Source organism: Schistocerca gregaria, chromosome X (assembly GCF_023897955.1).
Source record: "Schistocerca gregaria isolate iqSchGreg1 chromosome X, iqSchGreg1.2, whole genome shotgun sequence".
Classification (NCBI taxonomy): Eukaryota; Metazoa; Arthropoda; class Insecta; order Orthoptera; family Acrididae; genus Schistocerca; species Schistocerca gregaria.
The window spans coordinates 98,532,295-98,547,818 of NC_064931.1; the positions used below are offsets into that span (position 1 = coordinate 98,532,295).

The 15,524-nt window shown below is 42.5% G+C and overlaps 1 protein-coding gene across 2 annotated transcripts in view; it reads left to right on the forward strand.

Annotated features, from left to right (window-relative positions):
- The window catches only part of LOC126297883 (AP-3 complex subunit mu-1), a 162,536-nt gene that overhangs the window by 46,914 nt on the left and 100,098 nt on the right, over positions 1-15,524 (forward strand). For both annotated transcript variants that reach the window (XM_049989178.1, XM_049989179.1), the window contains exons 3-4: positions 5,789-5,901; positions 5,979-6,100. In XM_049989178.1, the coding sequence (XP_049845135.1) occupies positions 5,789-5,901; positions 5,979-6,100 (235 nt within the window). The remainder of the gene's footprint in view (positions 1-5,788; positions 5,902-5,978; positions 6,101-15,524) is intronic.

A 15,524-nucleotide genomic window follows, 5' to 3' on the forward strand; every position in this document is an offset into this window, starting at 1 on the left:
GCATGACAGAAGGCCGTAAAGAGCAATGAATGACCATCTGTGCAGAATTGCTTGCACTTTAAGAGGCTGATTGTGTCAATTTTTTTTGTAGGACATCATCACGGGGAATGAAACATGAGTTCATCTTTATCTTTGAACTGAAAACAAAATGGCAATCTGTGGAGTGACACCACACCAACTCTCCTCTGAAGAAAAAGTTCAAAACCACACCCTCAACTGCTAAAGTCATGGCGACAGTCTTCTCGGACTCTGAAGGGACCGTTCTGTTTTCTGTCCTCCCTCATGGTGCAATGAACAATGTGCTAAACTCAGGAAATTGAAGAGGCAACTGCAGCGTGTTCATCACCACTAAAGTGCAAACGAACTTCTACTTCTCCATGAGAACGCATGGCTTTACAAGTTTGTGCAGCTGAGAGGAGCTCACTGAACTTCCATGGGACTGTTCTTTGCCATCCACCCAGTAACCTGGATTTCGCACCTTCCGACTTCCACCTGTGGCCTAATGAAGGATGCAATCCACAGGGAGCAGTACATTAATGATTGGGCTGTTACTGATGCAGCAAGACGTTTACTATGGCGTCGACCAGTAGAGTGATGGTGTGCAGGCACCTAAATAAAACCAACCTGCTTTCAGATATTAGTGTTGTGTTTCTTGTTTAACACTCCTTTTAGTGTGAAAGTGGTTCTGTGAACCCTCTGCCAAACACCTAAGTGTGTATGGAAGAATAGCCACAGAGATATAAATGTAAATTTAGTGCCTTGGCAGAAAATGATTTAAGTCATGCGGTACTTGCCATTTCAGAGAGTACAATAACTGCTCTAAATTTGAACGACAGTCTACTTATATACAATTATTTGGTATGTTTCTTATCAAAATTGTTTATTATAAAATTGCATATTTTTATTTAATCTAAGTACAGGATGAACAATTCTCTCAGAAACCTTACAAGAAACAAAACCTTCCTGCTTCATGTTTCTTGATCCTGTTACCCAAATAAGATATTTTGTGGTAGTTATGTTCATAATGGATGTAGTTTTTTTATTATATTTTATGAAATCTTTTGTATGGAAATATAAAAGTACATGTGACTGCTTATTCTGGAGCAAACTAGCTCTTGCAGCTTTAGTGTATCATATACACTTGGACAGATTACATTAAATTTTATGAGCCTGCAAGAATTGGATGAGATGAGCGCTGCTGAAGTAGCTCTTGAAGTGACTTTTGTGGCATTGGCCACCCTGCATCTCAGGAGCTATGGGCTGGGCTGGATGGGATTGCCAGGCCAGCCCGGGCGCATGATGGACTAAGACTAAGACTTAGGTGGAGTAGTGAGCAACACATGGTGGGTTGTGGTGGGTTAGAAGTCTGCAGCGCATAGGTCTGCCTGCCAGGGAAGGATCCTGAACAAGGTTGGGGAGGGTGTCTGTCTTTGGGGTTAGCCTTTGGGGTCTGTCTTCTTTCTCAGGCTCTGGCATTCCTAGCCTTACCTTACCTTTCCTTTCTTACTGCCTCACCAGGGGCACAATTCTATCCTCCCTCAATCCACATTCAATAGTTCCTTCACATAAACCCTTCTTGTGTTAGTATACTTAAACCTGCTTTCATAGGATTGCTTGAGATGTAGGAATGCTCAAGTAATCCAATGTCAGCTTCAAAAAAGAAACAAAAAATTTTCTGAATTCTGGGTTGAAAGATAATTAATGCAGTGCTACACAAAATATGAAAGGTGTAAAGACTGCATGGTAATTAAAATGGCTAAGAGTTTAAACCTAGGTACTACCACATATTTATTTACTTACGTTATATATTCATTGGGACATTTTTAGCCAAAGCTGGGGAATATGTGGTGTAACATATCACTTCAGCAGACTAATGTTTAACTCTACGTCTATGTAGCCAATGAACGATGATCTTGATAGTTAAAAAATAATAGTTTTTTAATTAAGAAAAGAAAACTGTGTGTGTGTGTGTGTGTGTGTGTGTGTGTGTGTGTGTGTGTGTGTGTGTGTGCACAGACGAACACTACACGTGTTCAAGGTAGGACTTCGATTGGAGTATTACCACGTGTTGCAATACCTGCGAACAGTTTGTGTAACATCCTTAGCACATTGCACCACCAAGAAAATGCATGTGCCATGACAATGCTAAATGACATTGCAGCAGAACACAAAACTTATAGCTATCTGCCAAAACTGCTTGTAGTTTCCTATTACTAACTGTTGAAGTATTGTACATTTGGGATACAATTTAAGCATTTGAGAAAAGAAGTGTGGTGTCTTACTTTGTAGAAAGTTGAAATTGCTTGAAGCATTCTCAGGTTCTAGCACAGACACAATTGAACCAGTAACAGTTAAAATGTTATTATTCGTTGTGGTCTAAGAAGAATATTTAATTTCAGGCACAGCAGTATTCAGTTTCAAGTCTTTTGTTCAACTTGAGAAATGATCATCTATTGATAAAGTGTGTGAAATGGCAAACAGCAGTAATAATCTACATCTACATCCATACTCCGCAAGCCACCTGACTGTGTGTGGTGGAGGGTATCCTGTGTATCTCTATCGGTTCTCCCTTCTATTCCAGTCTCGTATTGTTTGTGGAAAGGAGGATTGTCAGTATGCTTCTGTGTGTCTCTTATCTCTCTGATTTTATCCTCATGGTCTCTTCGCGAGATATACGTAGGAGGGAGCAATATACTGCTTGACTCTTCGGTGAAGGTATGTTCTCGAAACTTCAACAAAAGCCCGTACCGAGCTACTGAGCGTCTTTCCTGCAGAGTCTTCCACTGGAGTTTATCTATCATCTCCGTAACGCTTTCGCGATTACTAAATGATCCTGTAACGAAGCGCGCTGCTCTCCGTTGGATCTTCTCTATCTCTTCTATCCACCCTAACTGGTGCAGATCCCACACTGCTGAGCAGTATTCAAGCAGTGGGTGAACAAGTGTACTGTAACCTACTTCCTTTGTTTTCGGATTGCATTTCCTTAGGATTCTTATAATGAATCTCAGTCTGGCATCTGCTTTACCGACGATCAACTTTATATGATCATTCCATTTTAAATCACTCCTAATGCGTACTCCCAGATAATTTATGGAATGAACTGCTTCCAGTTGCTGACCTGCTATTTTGTAGCTAAATGATAAGGTATCTATCTTTCTATGTATTCGCAGCACATTACACTTGTCTACATTGAGATTCAATTGCCATTCCGTGCACCATGCGTCAATTCGCTGCAGATCCTCCTGCATTTCAGTACAATTTTCCATTGTTGCAACCTCTCGATACACCACAGCATCATCTGCAAAAAGCCTCAGTGAACTTCCGATGTCATCCACCAGGTCATTTATGTATATTGTGAATAGCAACGGTCCTATGACACTCCCCTGCGGCACACCTGAAATCACTCTTACTTCGGAAGACTTCTCTCCATTGAGAATGACATGCTGCATTCTCTTATCTAGGAACTCTTCAATCCAATCACACAATTGGTCTGATAGTCCGTGTGCTCTTACTTTGTTCATTAAACGACTGTAGGGAACTGTGTCAAACGCCTTGCGGAAGTCAAGAAACATGGCATCTACCTGTGATCCCCTGTCTATGGGCCTCTGAGTCTCGTGGACGAATAGTGAGAGCTGGGTTTCACACGACAGTCTTTTTCAAAACCCATGCTGATTCCTACAGATTAGATTTCTAGTCTCCAGAAAAGTCATTATACTCGAACAAAATGTGTGTTCCAAAATACCATATGTCTGTGTGTGTTGATTTTTGAAAAAGGAAGAAAACTCCCACTCTTCTACACATAAAAGCATAGTATGGTGCCATATGATTATCAAAGTCAATGTAAAAGACTGTGAAATGGAACACAACTTAAAAGAAACTCCAGCTCCCTTCAGACCATCTTGATGTTCAATACAGGTACTACAGTGCATAAGAATTTAGGAAAATCAATTCAATTGTTCACAGCCAGTGGGGCCTGCACTGCATCACATCCTCTTTAGTTGCTGCCATCTCACTGTTGAGGTAAAGCGCCACAAGTGGTGGGCGTTACATAGGGGATGACTAAGCTGATAGCTTGACTGAGATGGTCCTCCTCTTCATCCAGCCACTCCAGCAATATGAAATGGTTCTAATTCATTTACAAATTGGGCACTGTCCTTTGACATTTAGATACCACATCCAGCAAGAGGAACTGCTGTATATTACTCAGACACATTTTACCTGATTATTTATGTTCAGATAAGAGCCCAGAGGTTAGTTTACAATCACCCCTCTCTGTTATTTTAAGAGACACAGAGATTAATTTGCTGTGAATGAATAGATTTTGTTCAATGTTCAGTCTGCTTGCAACATTATAAGGGAGGAGTTTTCTGTGACTTACCAGTGTTGCTATTTGGTAATGTGCCAGACTACGTACCAAAGGTGTTGGGTTCAATCCCCAGTCAATCAAAGGGTTTTCGTGTGTCACTTATCACTTCTTTCACCTCTGAAATGTTTGTTAATATGAGAAGTGCTAAGTTGGACTGTGGTTAGGAGTCCACATAGGAGTGTAGGTTCATCTATAACTGGCTGGGTATGTCAGTTCAGGGGACAGACAGGCAAAGGCAAACCACATCCAAAAACACCTGCCTAGTAAAGCACTACTGTGTTTAAACCAACCTTATGAATGATCACAGCTTATGTAAGTGATCAGCCAGGCACATTTTTCTTATATGATCCTTTAGTCTATTAATTAATCTAGGTTTTCCTGAGTGAGGTGGTGCAGCAGTTAGCACATTGGACTCCCATTCAGGAGGACAAGGACAACAGTTTGAACACGTGTCTGTTCATCCTGATTGAGGTTTTCTATAATTTCCCTAAATCACTCCAGGTAAATGTCGAGGTATTTCCAGCAAAAGGGCACAACCAATATCCTTCCTTTTTCTTGAACAACATGAGCTTGTACTCCATGTCTGATGACCCCATTGTCAGTGGGACATTAAACTTTTAATATTCTTTCCTTCCTTAATGTAGGTTTTAGGAGTACATTTTAGAAGAATACCCACTGTTACCTTGTTTCATTTTGTCTGGTTCAAAGTGAGAAAGACTAAGATAATCCTTGTAATATGAAGAAAGCATTGTTGTTGATTTTTTGTTGTTGATTCATTCTTTATATTTCAACCATATTAATCACAGATTATTTCAACAAGAGCATTGTTAATGAGTGTCAAAGTCACACAATTACCTGTGATCTGTTCAACTCCATTCTGGATACTCAGTCATCCATAAACCATTATCGTATCACAGATAGCATGTTTCATTTGTGTGTGTAATCACATATCACTGCTGTTTCTGTGTTATGAACATTTGTGTTTTCACTAGAACAATTGACATCTTTTTATTCTTTTCAATAATTCCTAATGTTGCCTTAAACACACACAGTTTGGCAATGAACTTTTCTCTTGATACTCATTTTGGGACCAAGAACCCATGTGATGGAGTACACTTCATATTTGATGGTATTTGTCAGTTTCAAACCTATTTCCTGAGCAAAACACTGTAGCTATGACTAACTTTAAAACATTTATTCATTCATGTGTGTTGCATGAATTTTCATAACAGGGACAGGTCTTGTGTTTGGCCCCATATATGCTCCACTTAACGCAGAATAATGAAAGTCTAGGTTGTTTTACGTTGTACACGTTTCAGCTTTTGTCTTGTTTTCATACACACATCTTGACTGTCATAGCAGATAGTGATTTGCATTCTGGCATAAATCAAGTACATAATACTTTACTTTCTTGCTTTCCAGTGCCGCCTTTATTTGTTATTGAGTTCCTTCATCGTGTTGTGGACACCTTTGAAGATTATTTCGGTGAATGCACAGAATCAATTATAAAGGAACATTATGTAGTGGTATATGAGGTGAGTGAGAAGGAAAGAACTGGGTTGGTCATAGATTTTCTCTATGCTTTTAATAACATATTTATTCTGTTTTTCAGTTGCTTGATGAAATGTTGGATAATGGGTTTCCATTAGCTACTGAATCTAATATTTTGAAAGAGCTGATAAAACCACCAAACATTTTGAGAACAATAGCCAACACTGTAACAGGAAAGTCAAAGTAAGATACATGCATTTTTTATATATAGCATTATTTATTCTTCATTTACTTGGATGTCGGATGAAATTATCACTCGTGGAGTAACTTCTGTGATCAGTTAATGTTATGAGAGAGCTCATGACATTAGTAATGAAAGCACCTTCACAATAATTAACAACACAATTTTGTTGGCTTGCTTTAATTGTATTGTTGTTTTGAGGATAGGCATTGGTTATTATGGATTGCTGATTATACATTTGTACATCTTCTGGACACCATCTGGTTCTGTTCTTTGCTTTGTACAATTGCCACACGTCATTATTTTTGACCCACAATATGGTGTACACACCATCTCTTCACTGTTCTTGTCTTGAGGTGCTTCAAAAAATGGGAAACAGACCTCTAATTGTATTTACTTCCATTAAGAGTAGTTGTGTGTTCATTATTAATGTTTGAGTGAACTGCCAGACTGGTAAGCTTGACATGTGTATGGTTAATCCTGACTGTGGACTACTTGTATTACCCAGAACAGTTGCCCATGACATTAGTATTTTCATTGTTCACAATTAAAGTGCACTATTTCAGTTTGCAATCTCTGTATGGTCAGAGCCTAGACTCGCCAGTCTCTGCTGCTGCCCATTTAAGTGAAAACTCCTCACTGGAGCCTGTTGTCAGGTGCAAGTGGACTTTGCTGGGGTAGGAAGAAGAGAAAAAACATGAGTTCACAAGTATGAAAGAGGACTTGTGGCATTGATGCTTGAACAACTGTTGGCTATGATGATTACTATATACTGATACAGTGATTGATGAGTTAGCAGTAGTGATTTATGGGTTAGCAGTGAAAATTATTCTGTTTATAAATCCTTTTGACTAGTTACCAAGTCTATGACAGACAGTACAAGAAAACAGGTTACAAGGATGAAGTATATTTGCTAAGTGTTGGTTAATTATTGACATAAATTTACACCGGTCTTCTCAGTTGTTACACAAATGAATCATAAGCTTCACAATGCTCTAGTAACCCTAAAATGCAAGTTGCTGTGACAAAAAAATACACACACAGTGCTTTTTTCGGTTGTAGGGCCATAATGTTGACATTTCTCTGTGACCTGTTTTTGTGCGCTGGAGCACATGTTTTCTCAAGGTGGAGGATGAATGAACTAGAATACAAATTTTTTGTTTGCGTTGGATGATCACTGCAAATTTTTCATTGGAGGCATGGACTGCAAAAATCAAACTTTATCCAAATATCACTCTTATTCTTATGGAGCACATTTGCAGTTACATACAATGCATCACATAATTTTCATCGTACGCCTTCCACAGTCTCTCAAAATGCAGATTCGTTATAGGCAGTCTGATCCTGAGAGTCATCAGTGATTTACGTTTTACCCGTGCTATTTGACAACAGCAAAATCACACACTCAACTTCTGTACTGAGTCACAACTAGCCTCACAGTATTGCATGCTTCAGTGAGAGGGAACAAAGCAACGAGTGGGAAGTGACTGCAGTCCTGCTGTTCTTGAACTCGTCATAGTCACAGAACTGTAGAGGTAAGGAAGGAAGCAAGCCAGTATAGCACTGACGGAAAAATGGCACCTCAATTTCTAACTTACGTGACCCTCGAAATTAGACTTGTACTCTTTCCATTCCTAATCACTGAATTGTGCAGGTGAGAACGCTCTGTTCAATGTACCCTACATTGGGAGTGTCATAGGACCGTTGCTATTCACAATATACATAAATGACCTGGTGGATGACATCGGAAGTTCACTGAGGCTTTTTGCAGATGATGCTGTGGTGTATCGAGAGGTTGCAACAATGGAAAATTGTACTGAAATGCAGGAGGATCTGCAGCGAATTGACGCATGGTGCACGGAATGGCAATTGAATCTCAATGTAGACAAGTGTAATGTGATGTGAATACATAGAAAGATAGGTCCCTTATCATTTAGCTACAAAATAGCAGGTCAGCAACTGGAAGCAGTTAATTCTATAAATTATCTGGGAGTACGCATTAGGAGTGATTTAAAATGGAATGATCATATAAAGTTGATCGTCGGTAAAGCAGATGCCAGACTGAGATTCATTGGAAGAATCCTAAGGAAATGCAATCCGACAACAAAGGAAGTAGGTTACAGTACACTTGTTCACCCACTGCTTGAATACTGCTCAGCAGTGTGGGATCTGCACCAGTTAGGGTTGATAGAAGAGATAGAGAAGATGCAACGGAGAGCGGTGCGCTTTGTTACAGGATCATTTAGTAATCGCGAAAGCGTTACAGAGATAATAGATAAACTCCAGTGGAAGACTCTGCAGGAGAGACACTCAGTAGCTCGGTACGGGCTTTTGTTAAAGTTTCGAGAACATACCTTCACCGAAGAGTCAAGCAGTATATTGCTCCCTCCTACGTATATCTCGCGAAGAGACCATGAGGATAAAATCAGAGAGATTAGAGCCCACACAGAAGCATACCGACAATCCTTCTTTCCACGTCCAATACGAGACTGGAATAGAAGGGAGAACCGATAGAGGTACTCAGGGTACCCTCCGCCACACACCGTCAGGTGGCTTGCAGAGTATGGATGTAGATGTAGATTCCAGTAACCCTCCTGGCCTTAACCTTAGTCAGTCATTGACCTTCACCAACCCAGCCCCTTCCCTGTTCCCACTCCAGCCCTACACAGTCCTCTACTCCACCAATGCACCCACAGATTTAGATGATCACACAATATGAAGGTGATTTTTTGGTGTGGAGGGGATGACAGCTGTCAAAAAGCAGGTGCTTTTGATGGTTAGTGGGTTCGGTGCAGACAGAAGTGTGGACAGAGCCATCAGAGAGGTGGAGGTTGAGGTCCAGAAAGGTGGCATGTTAGACTGAGGAGGAGGATCAGGTGGAGTGAGTGAGAGATGTGTTTAGGCTGTGTGGAAATGCGTACCAGGTGTCTTGGCCCTGTGTGCAGATCATGAAGATGGAGTCAGTGAATCTGCACAAGGGGCTTGGGGTTCTGGGATGTTAGAAAGTTTTCCTCTAGATGGCTCATAAACAGATTGGCATAGTAAGGTGTGCTGCAGATGGAGAAGTAGTTGTGTGAGGATGTAACTTGATTAGATGCATAAGGAATGTATAGTGGCACAGCACTCCAGACACCAGTTGTAGCAAGGTGTCGGGAAGACTGCAGCATCATTAGGATAAGAGTTGGAGGGATTGAGGGATCGGTGACAAACTTCCATGATCGTAGTTTGTCCCCCTCGCATTGTCCTTGAGGGATTGGTGACAAACTTCCATGATCGTAGTTTGTCCCCCTCGCATTGTCCTGTAGGCAGCAGTTTTCCAATTGGAACAGGCCGAAGGTCTAATCTGTCTGTGGTGTTTACTATTTCTAATATTTATTAATGATGACCCATTCAGTCAGAATTTGGTGTACTGGGAGTTCAGGTAGGTTTGTGGTGCTGTACCTTAAATAGATGTAGGGTGCATAGACAAGGTCAGGTTACTTGGTAGCATATTTTACTGTGATATTCCTGCATGTGCTGGAGCATGTGCTCTGAGGTAATGCAGCCTTTGTAAGTTACTATTAGCTCACTGAACTTCCCTAGTTTTTCACTCAGACAGACTGCAACAAATATGGAGACCAAACTAAGAATATAATACTGCAAAACACTTCCTTCTCATTCGTATGGTGGTTTCTTCACTCACCATTTTTTACATCCCCAATACTTGATCTTTGCAAAAGAGGTTTGTCGTATGTTTTCCAGGGTATCCATCCCTAAAACTATGCTGACACAATGCACATAATGCCCTCACTTCAATGTTAATTACAGGTGGAATCCTTTCTGCAGTGTTATGTTTTCCTGTACCTTTCAGTACTTTATCATGCAAATTGAGCCTCATTGATACTACACACAGTTTAACTGGTTTATCTATTGCCCCATCGTTTCTTTATGTAACTTTTATCTAATACACAAAAACACAACATCTGAATAAAATATGATGATGAGAGGGGCACGTAAATCTAATTCTATATTAATACTCCTCGTTACATTCAATTTCTTCTTGAGTTTGGCTGCTCGTCTTTAATACTTTACACAAAACAAACTTCCAAATGATAATTGGGCCAGACTCCTTCTTCAGAATGTTACATTGCCCATACAAAGTGCAAAATAACATATGATCCTTTCAAAATTCACTGAACACACCCTCAAATCATCATGTGAGTGTCTCATGACCTACACATGCATACTAGAATTGGAAATCTGGTAGGAGACTGACTCGTCATTGCAGAAAATAACCAGGAAGCAGTTTTTCCGCTCGCCCCACTGTTGTGCTGCTGCACGTTGCAGCTGTTGGTGTCCCAAATCCAGTCTACCATTTCTGACTGTTATTGTCAGAAGCCACTTCTGTCAGCAGTTGAGCTGGGTAGCATTTCTGATGATAGTTGTAGCAGGGTATCAGAATGGATAGTGTAATCGGGTACCACATTACTGACGGACATGGCATCAAGTGTCGCTGATGGAGATGGCATCAAGTGTCGCTTAACTGAGCAGCGGATTCATGGAGCCAGGTGTTTATCTATGGCAATTCATAACACAGCAGTTACATTAATACATTTATTCTGAGTGATAAATACATCAGTTGTAGCGTTGCAAGGTGACTGTCTGCACTCCCCAGGTGCCGGCTGCTCTTGGTTGTGGAAAGATTCTCAGCTCAGCAAGTGGCTTCATGTAATGGCAACCGCATGGTCTCATCCTGTTGAGTGGGTGACAGCTGAGGTGAGGTTATGTGGTCAGCATTCTGGCAATGTAATGCTGTATCTGCTCCCTGGACAGGCAGGCAGCAATCCGCTATGACTGGATCAACAGAAATTGGTCATGCAGTGTAACTGCATGACTCAGTGTGCAAAACATTTGAGCATGTATAGTGGAAGTGAGGGCCTCAGCATTGGTGGCAGCAGCAGCAGTCTGCAGGGGAAAGCTTGCAATGATAGTGTGTGCCTGCAACGAGGTGGCATCTTTGCAGCTAGACAGGCTCAGGTGTGAACCATGCACCACTTTTCCTGACTGAAAGGCCACCAGTTCGACTTACGGTGGCATCGGGCATAGGTGCATCCAGTAGTTGTGCAGTTAGTGAAGGCAGCATCTAGTAATAGCAACTAGGCGACTCATTTTGGATCGTTGATGGGGTGTGGAATGTCCCTCTTGTAGCTGTGGCAGGCAGTGGAAGATCCTGCATGGCTGAAATAAGGAGCATTTATGGCAGCTAAGTCCACCACAGTTTTACCAGCCCATCAGTGCTCCTCATGTAGAATGAGGAAATAGCCAGCTGCTAAGCCTGGAATGGGTTAAAATCCAGGTTGCCATGGCTACAGCCTGCTTGCATACGTCAACAGTGTCAAAGATGCTGGCATCCCGGCAGTGATAGCTGGACTGCCAGCTTACTTGTGGCATCTTACAAAAGCACAAATGCTAGCTTCTGCCCTATTCCCTTTGCTAAGGATTCTTGTCAGCATATGGCAACATTTTGCTGCTGACATGGCCACAGGTCTTCAACTGCTATATGACTGAAGCTGTGGTGCAATAGGAATGAGGGCTCCCAGGGGCTCACCACTCTGTGGTAAGTTTCTGCTTGGCTACCACTGGGTGCCAGCCTTTGCAGCACATTTTCCCTCCCGCCCTGCGTGTCTGTCCTCCTGCTATTCTTTTTCCCATCCATTAGGAAACAAATCTGGGGTATTTTTGGGAATGTGTTCTGAAGTTTTAGTAGCCTGACATCAGAACACTACCCCCCACCCTCCCCCCCTCTTTTTTCAATTTTTTCTTTCTTCATTATCCATCTCCTATCCTTCCTCCACTTTGGTGTTTGAGGTTCCTGTTTGTTTCTTCTTCCTCCCTGTGTGCTTCTGAAGGTTGGCCCATGGCTCTGACACGTAACAGGCGACTGTGTAACACGTAATTCCCAGAAAAAACAGCTAGTTGGATTTCATTTACCGGTTCTTTTACCAGCTCCACTCCCTCTTCCATTGTGTGGATCAACCTCTGACTCGGCCAATGTCCAGTTTCTGGCCTGACTGTAGCGCATGATGATGCCATTGTGGACCCCATTGCTATCTCTAAAATCTTAGGTCACTAATTTTGCAGAGATTTTGAGCTGCACCCACTATCACCCTGCCTTCCTCCATCGGAAACGAATGGAGGAGGCTTGGGTTATACCCTTCTTCTCTCAGAATTTTGAATGTGGTTTTACTATAAGTGAGCTAGATCATGCTCTCACTTCATCCCCATCTTCGACCCTAGAACCAGATGGTGTTAACATTCTGATGTTGCACAGTGTTTCTCTTGCAGGTAAGCCCTTTCTCCTTCATACATACAATCACATCAGGGCAGATGGCTATACCTACTTTCACACCCATAGCTAAGCCCGGTAAGGACAAACACCTTCCTCCTGCTACCACCCCATTTCTTTCACCAGCTGTGTTTGCAAGGTGATGGAACATATGAGTCATGCCTTGCTTGTATAGTGGCTCAAGTCTTGCAATATACTAGCCACTGCACAATGTGGATTTCAAGCACACTGTTCTGCAGCTGAGCATCTCGTCACTTCGTCGACCCACATCATGAATGGCTTTCTGGGGAAATACTAGACTATGGTTGTGTTTTTTGATTTGGAGAAAGCCTACGACAACCTGCTGGAAGACTGGTATCCTCTCTACTCTGTACATGCGGGACTTCTGAGACCGCCTGCACTGTTCCCTTCGGGAATTTTTAAAAGGCAAAGTTTTCAAGGTACTTGTGGGTTCTGCCTTGTTGGACTCATTTAACCAGGAAAATGGGGTGCCTTAGGGCTCCATTCTGAGCATTGTCCTATTTGCTATAGTCCCCTCAAGAGACTTGCAGGGCAGCTCAAGTCTATCAAGAGGCTGCAGAATGCTGCTCTCCTGCCTGAGGCTATGAAGGCTTCACAAGTACTGAAGCTGTTGAATGCCAAGCTACTTGGAGAATATCCCATCAACAGCAAACTGCACACTGTGTTAAGTACTGTTAAAGGCATTGTCACATGCTGGGACATTATTGATACGGATACAAAAGAACTGTTGGGAAGTAAAAGGGTGACTGAAGTCCCAAATGTTATGAAGAGGGTTGATGGTGTACTCCAAAAATCAGCTTCATTTATTCTGAGATTCAGTATGCTGAAGTTGCTAGAGTATATTGTAGGAGGAGTGCCAACGCTTCAGTCACGCCACTGTTGTTTGTGGTGGTCAGGTTACATATGGAAGATTTGGCAGCACGGCACACGATTAAGGTTTTCAATGCACCAGCCCACCAAGGTGTGTTAATTGCTCCCAGGCCCATCCAGCTAAGAGCAGGGACCGTCCTGTCTTCACTGAAGAAAAGAAGATTCAGGAAATTAGTCACCCAATGTCTCCAATACTCTGATGTGAAGAAGGAATTTAAAGCCACTCAGCCACAAAGTTTTGTCAAGTCTTTTGCCTCAGCATTGAAACAGCCTGTATGAAAGGTTAGTGTTAGCACTCAGACTGACAGTTCAGGAGGGCACATCTACCTGCACCTGTAAATGCAGCTGCCACCATGCATTGCAGGTCCCACAGCCCAGTCCTTATATCACTGAAGCATTAAAAGTTGCCAAACATAATATTCAGTGTACATAGCAAACCCTCATGGCAGACATTAGAAGACTGTTAAATCAGCCTTGCCACTATCCCAAAATCCAAGTTGGGGACAAAGGCCAAATGACCATAGGGTTCCACTCAGAAGTCGTCGTACTGTGCGCGTCGTACTGTGCGACCTCTTCACCACCACCACCACCACCACCACCCCTCTGTTGTTGCCGTCTCACCACCACGGCAGAACAAGAAGGTAAAGACAGACTAAATCCTCACTGTTAAAATGGCTTCCATACTGCAATGAAATGTTACTGGGTTCAGGTCACACGCAAAGAAACTGAAACTGCTAGCACAGGAATGTGCATGTGCTTGTGCTTGTGTTTACAGGAAATGCATTTTAAAGTGTCTGATGCCCCCTTCCTGAGAGGCTATACGCCGTATCTCAAGGATGACCTGACTGGAGAAAGGGCAAAAAGGAGGGGTCATTTTGTTAATAACGCGCACCAGTCCTCTGCTTCCCTAGCTACTGACCTGCAAGCGGTTGCAGTTCAAGTTCATGTATGTCACAGGATCACTGTTTGCTCACTCTATTTACCTCCACAGAGTGCGGTTGACTCTGCCACGTATTAACAGAACAACTCCCCCGACCATTTCTCCAACTAGGAGACTTCAGTGCCGATCAAATATTGTGGGGGTTTCAATCTTTGCCTGCCCTTAGGATTGGGGTTTGGAAAGCTTCCTGACTTCTCACGGGCTGTGCATTCCCAACACAGGCACTCCCACTCATTTTTGTGCAGCTACTGTATCATTTTCAGCCATCGACCTCTCTCTCTCTCTCTCTCTCTCTCTCTCTCTCTCTCTCTCTCTCTCTCTCTCTGCTCTCCAGCCCTTACAGACTCTGTTCAGTGTGAAGTCAGCCACGATGGATGATCAGCAGAGCCAACTGGACAAGTGGGCTGTGGGCTGTGTTTGCCGTTCCAGGAGTGGGTGGACCACATCACACCAGAATCCACCATGCCAATGACCTGTCCATCCCAAAGTCCTCTCATCCTAGGAGGCCACCTGTTCTCTTGTGGGCTTAATAGTGCCTTTCAGTCATTCAGGTCAGGCATACAGCTCTAACAGTTAAAGAGCTCCGCGATGGCATTTTGCACTGACTGCTGCCGCTGCTAGCCAGGATCCAGCGTTTTGTCATTACTGTGCCACCATGGAAAGGAGAGAGTTAGACTTGAGGTCTAACAATTCTGAGTCCTATAACTGTCCTGTCTCCATGTGGGATCAGGATTCGACACTGTCTGTGTCTCATGATACTGCGCCTGGACTTGACCAAATACAATACAGCATGCTGCTTAACTTGACACCAGTGTCCAACAAAATCTTCTTATGAAGTTTTCACCCAATGTGGCAGACAGGCAGCTTTCCCAATTCATAGAGGGATGCAATTTTGATCCCTCTTCTGAAAATGAGAAAGGACCGAATGTGTCTCAGTAGTTGCCAGAGTGAAGCTTTAACAAGGTGTATTGTAAAAAACCATGGAGTGAATGGTTAACTGTCATCTCGTCTGGATGTTTGAGACAAGGTGTCTCCTATGTCAATCTCATTGTGGATTCAGGAGATTTTGACCCACTGTTGACAATTTTACCTTGCCAGAGGCAGCTTTCCTATGTAAACAGCATTCTGTAGGTATATATTTTTTATATCAGTAAGGTGTATGATACTGCTTGGAGACACTTTACTCTAGGGCAGCTCCACCTGTGGGACTTCTGTGACCATCTCCCCATCTTCATGTGGTCCTTTTTAATCAAAGTATTTTTTTTCCAGT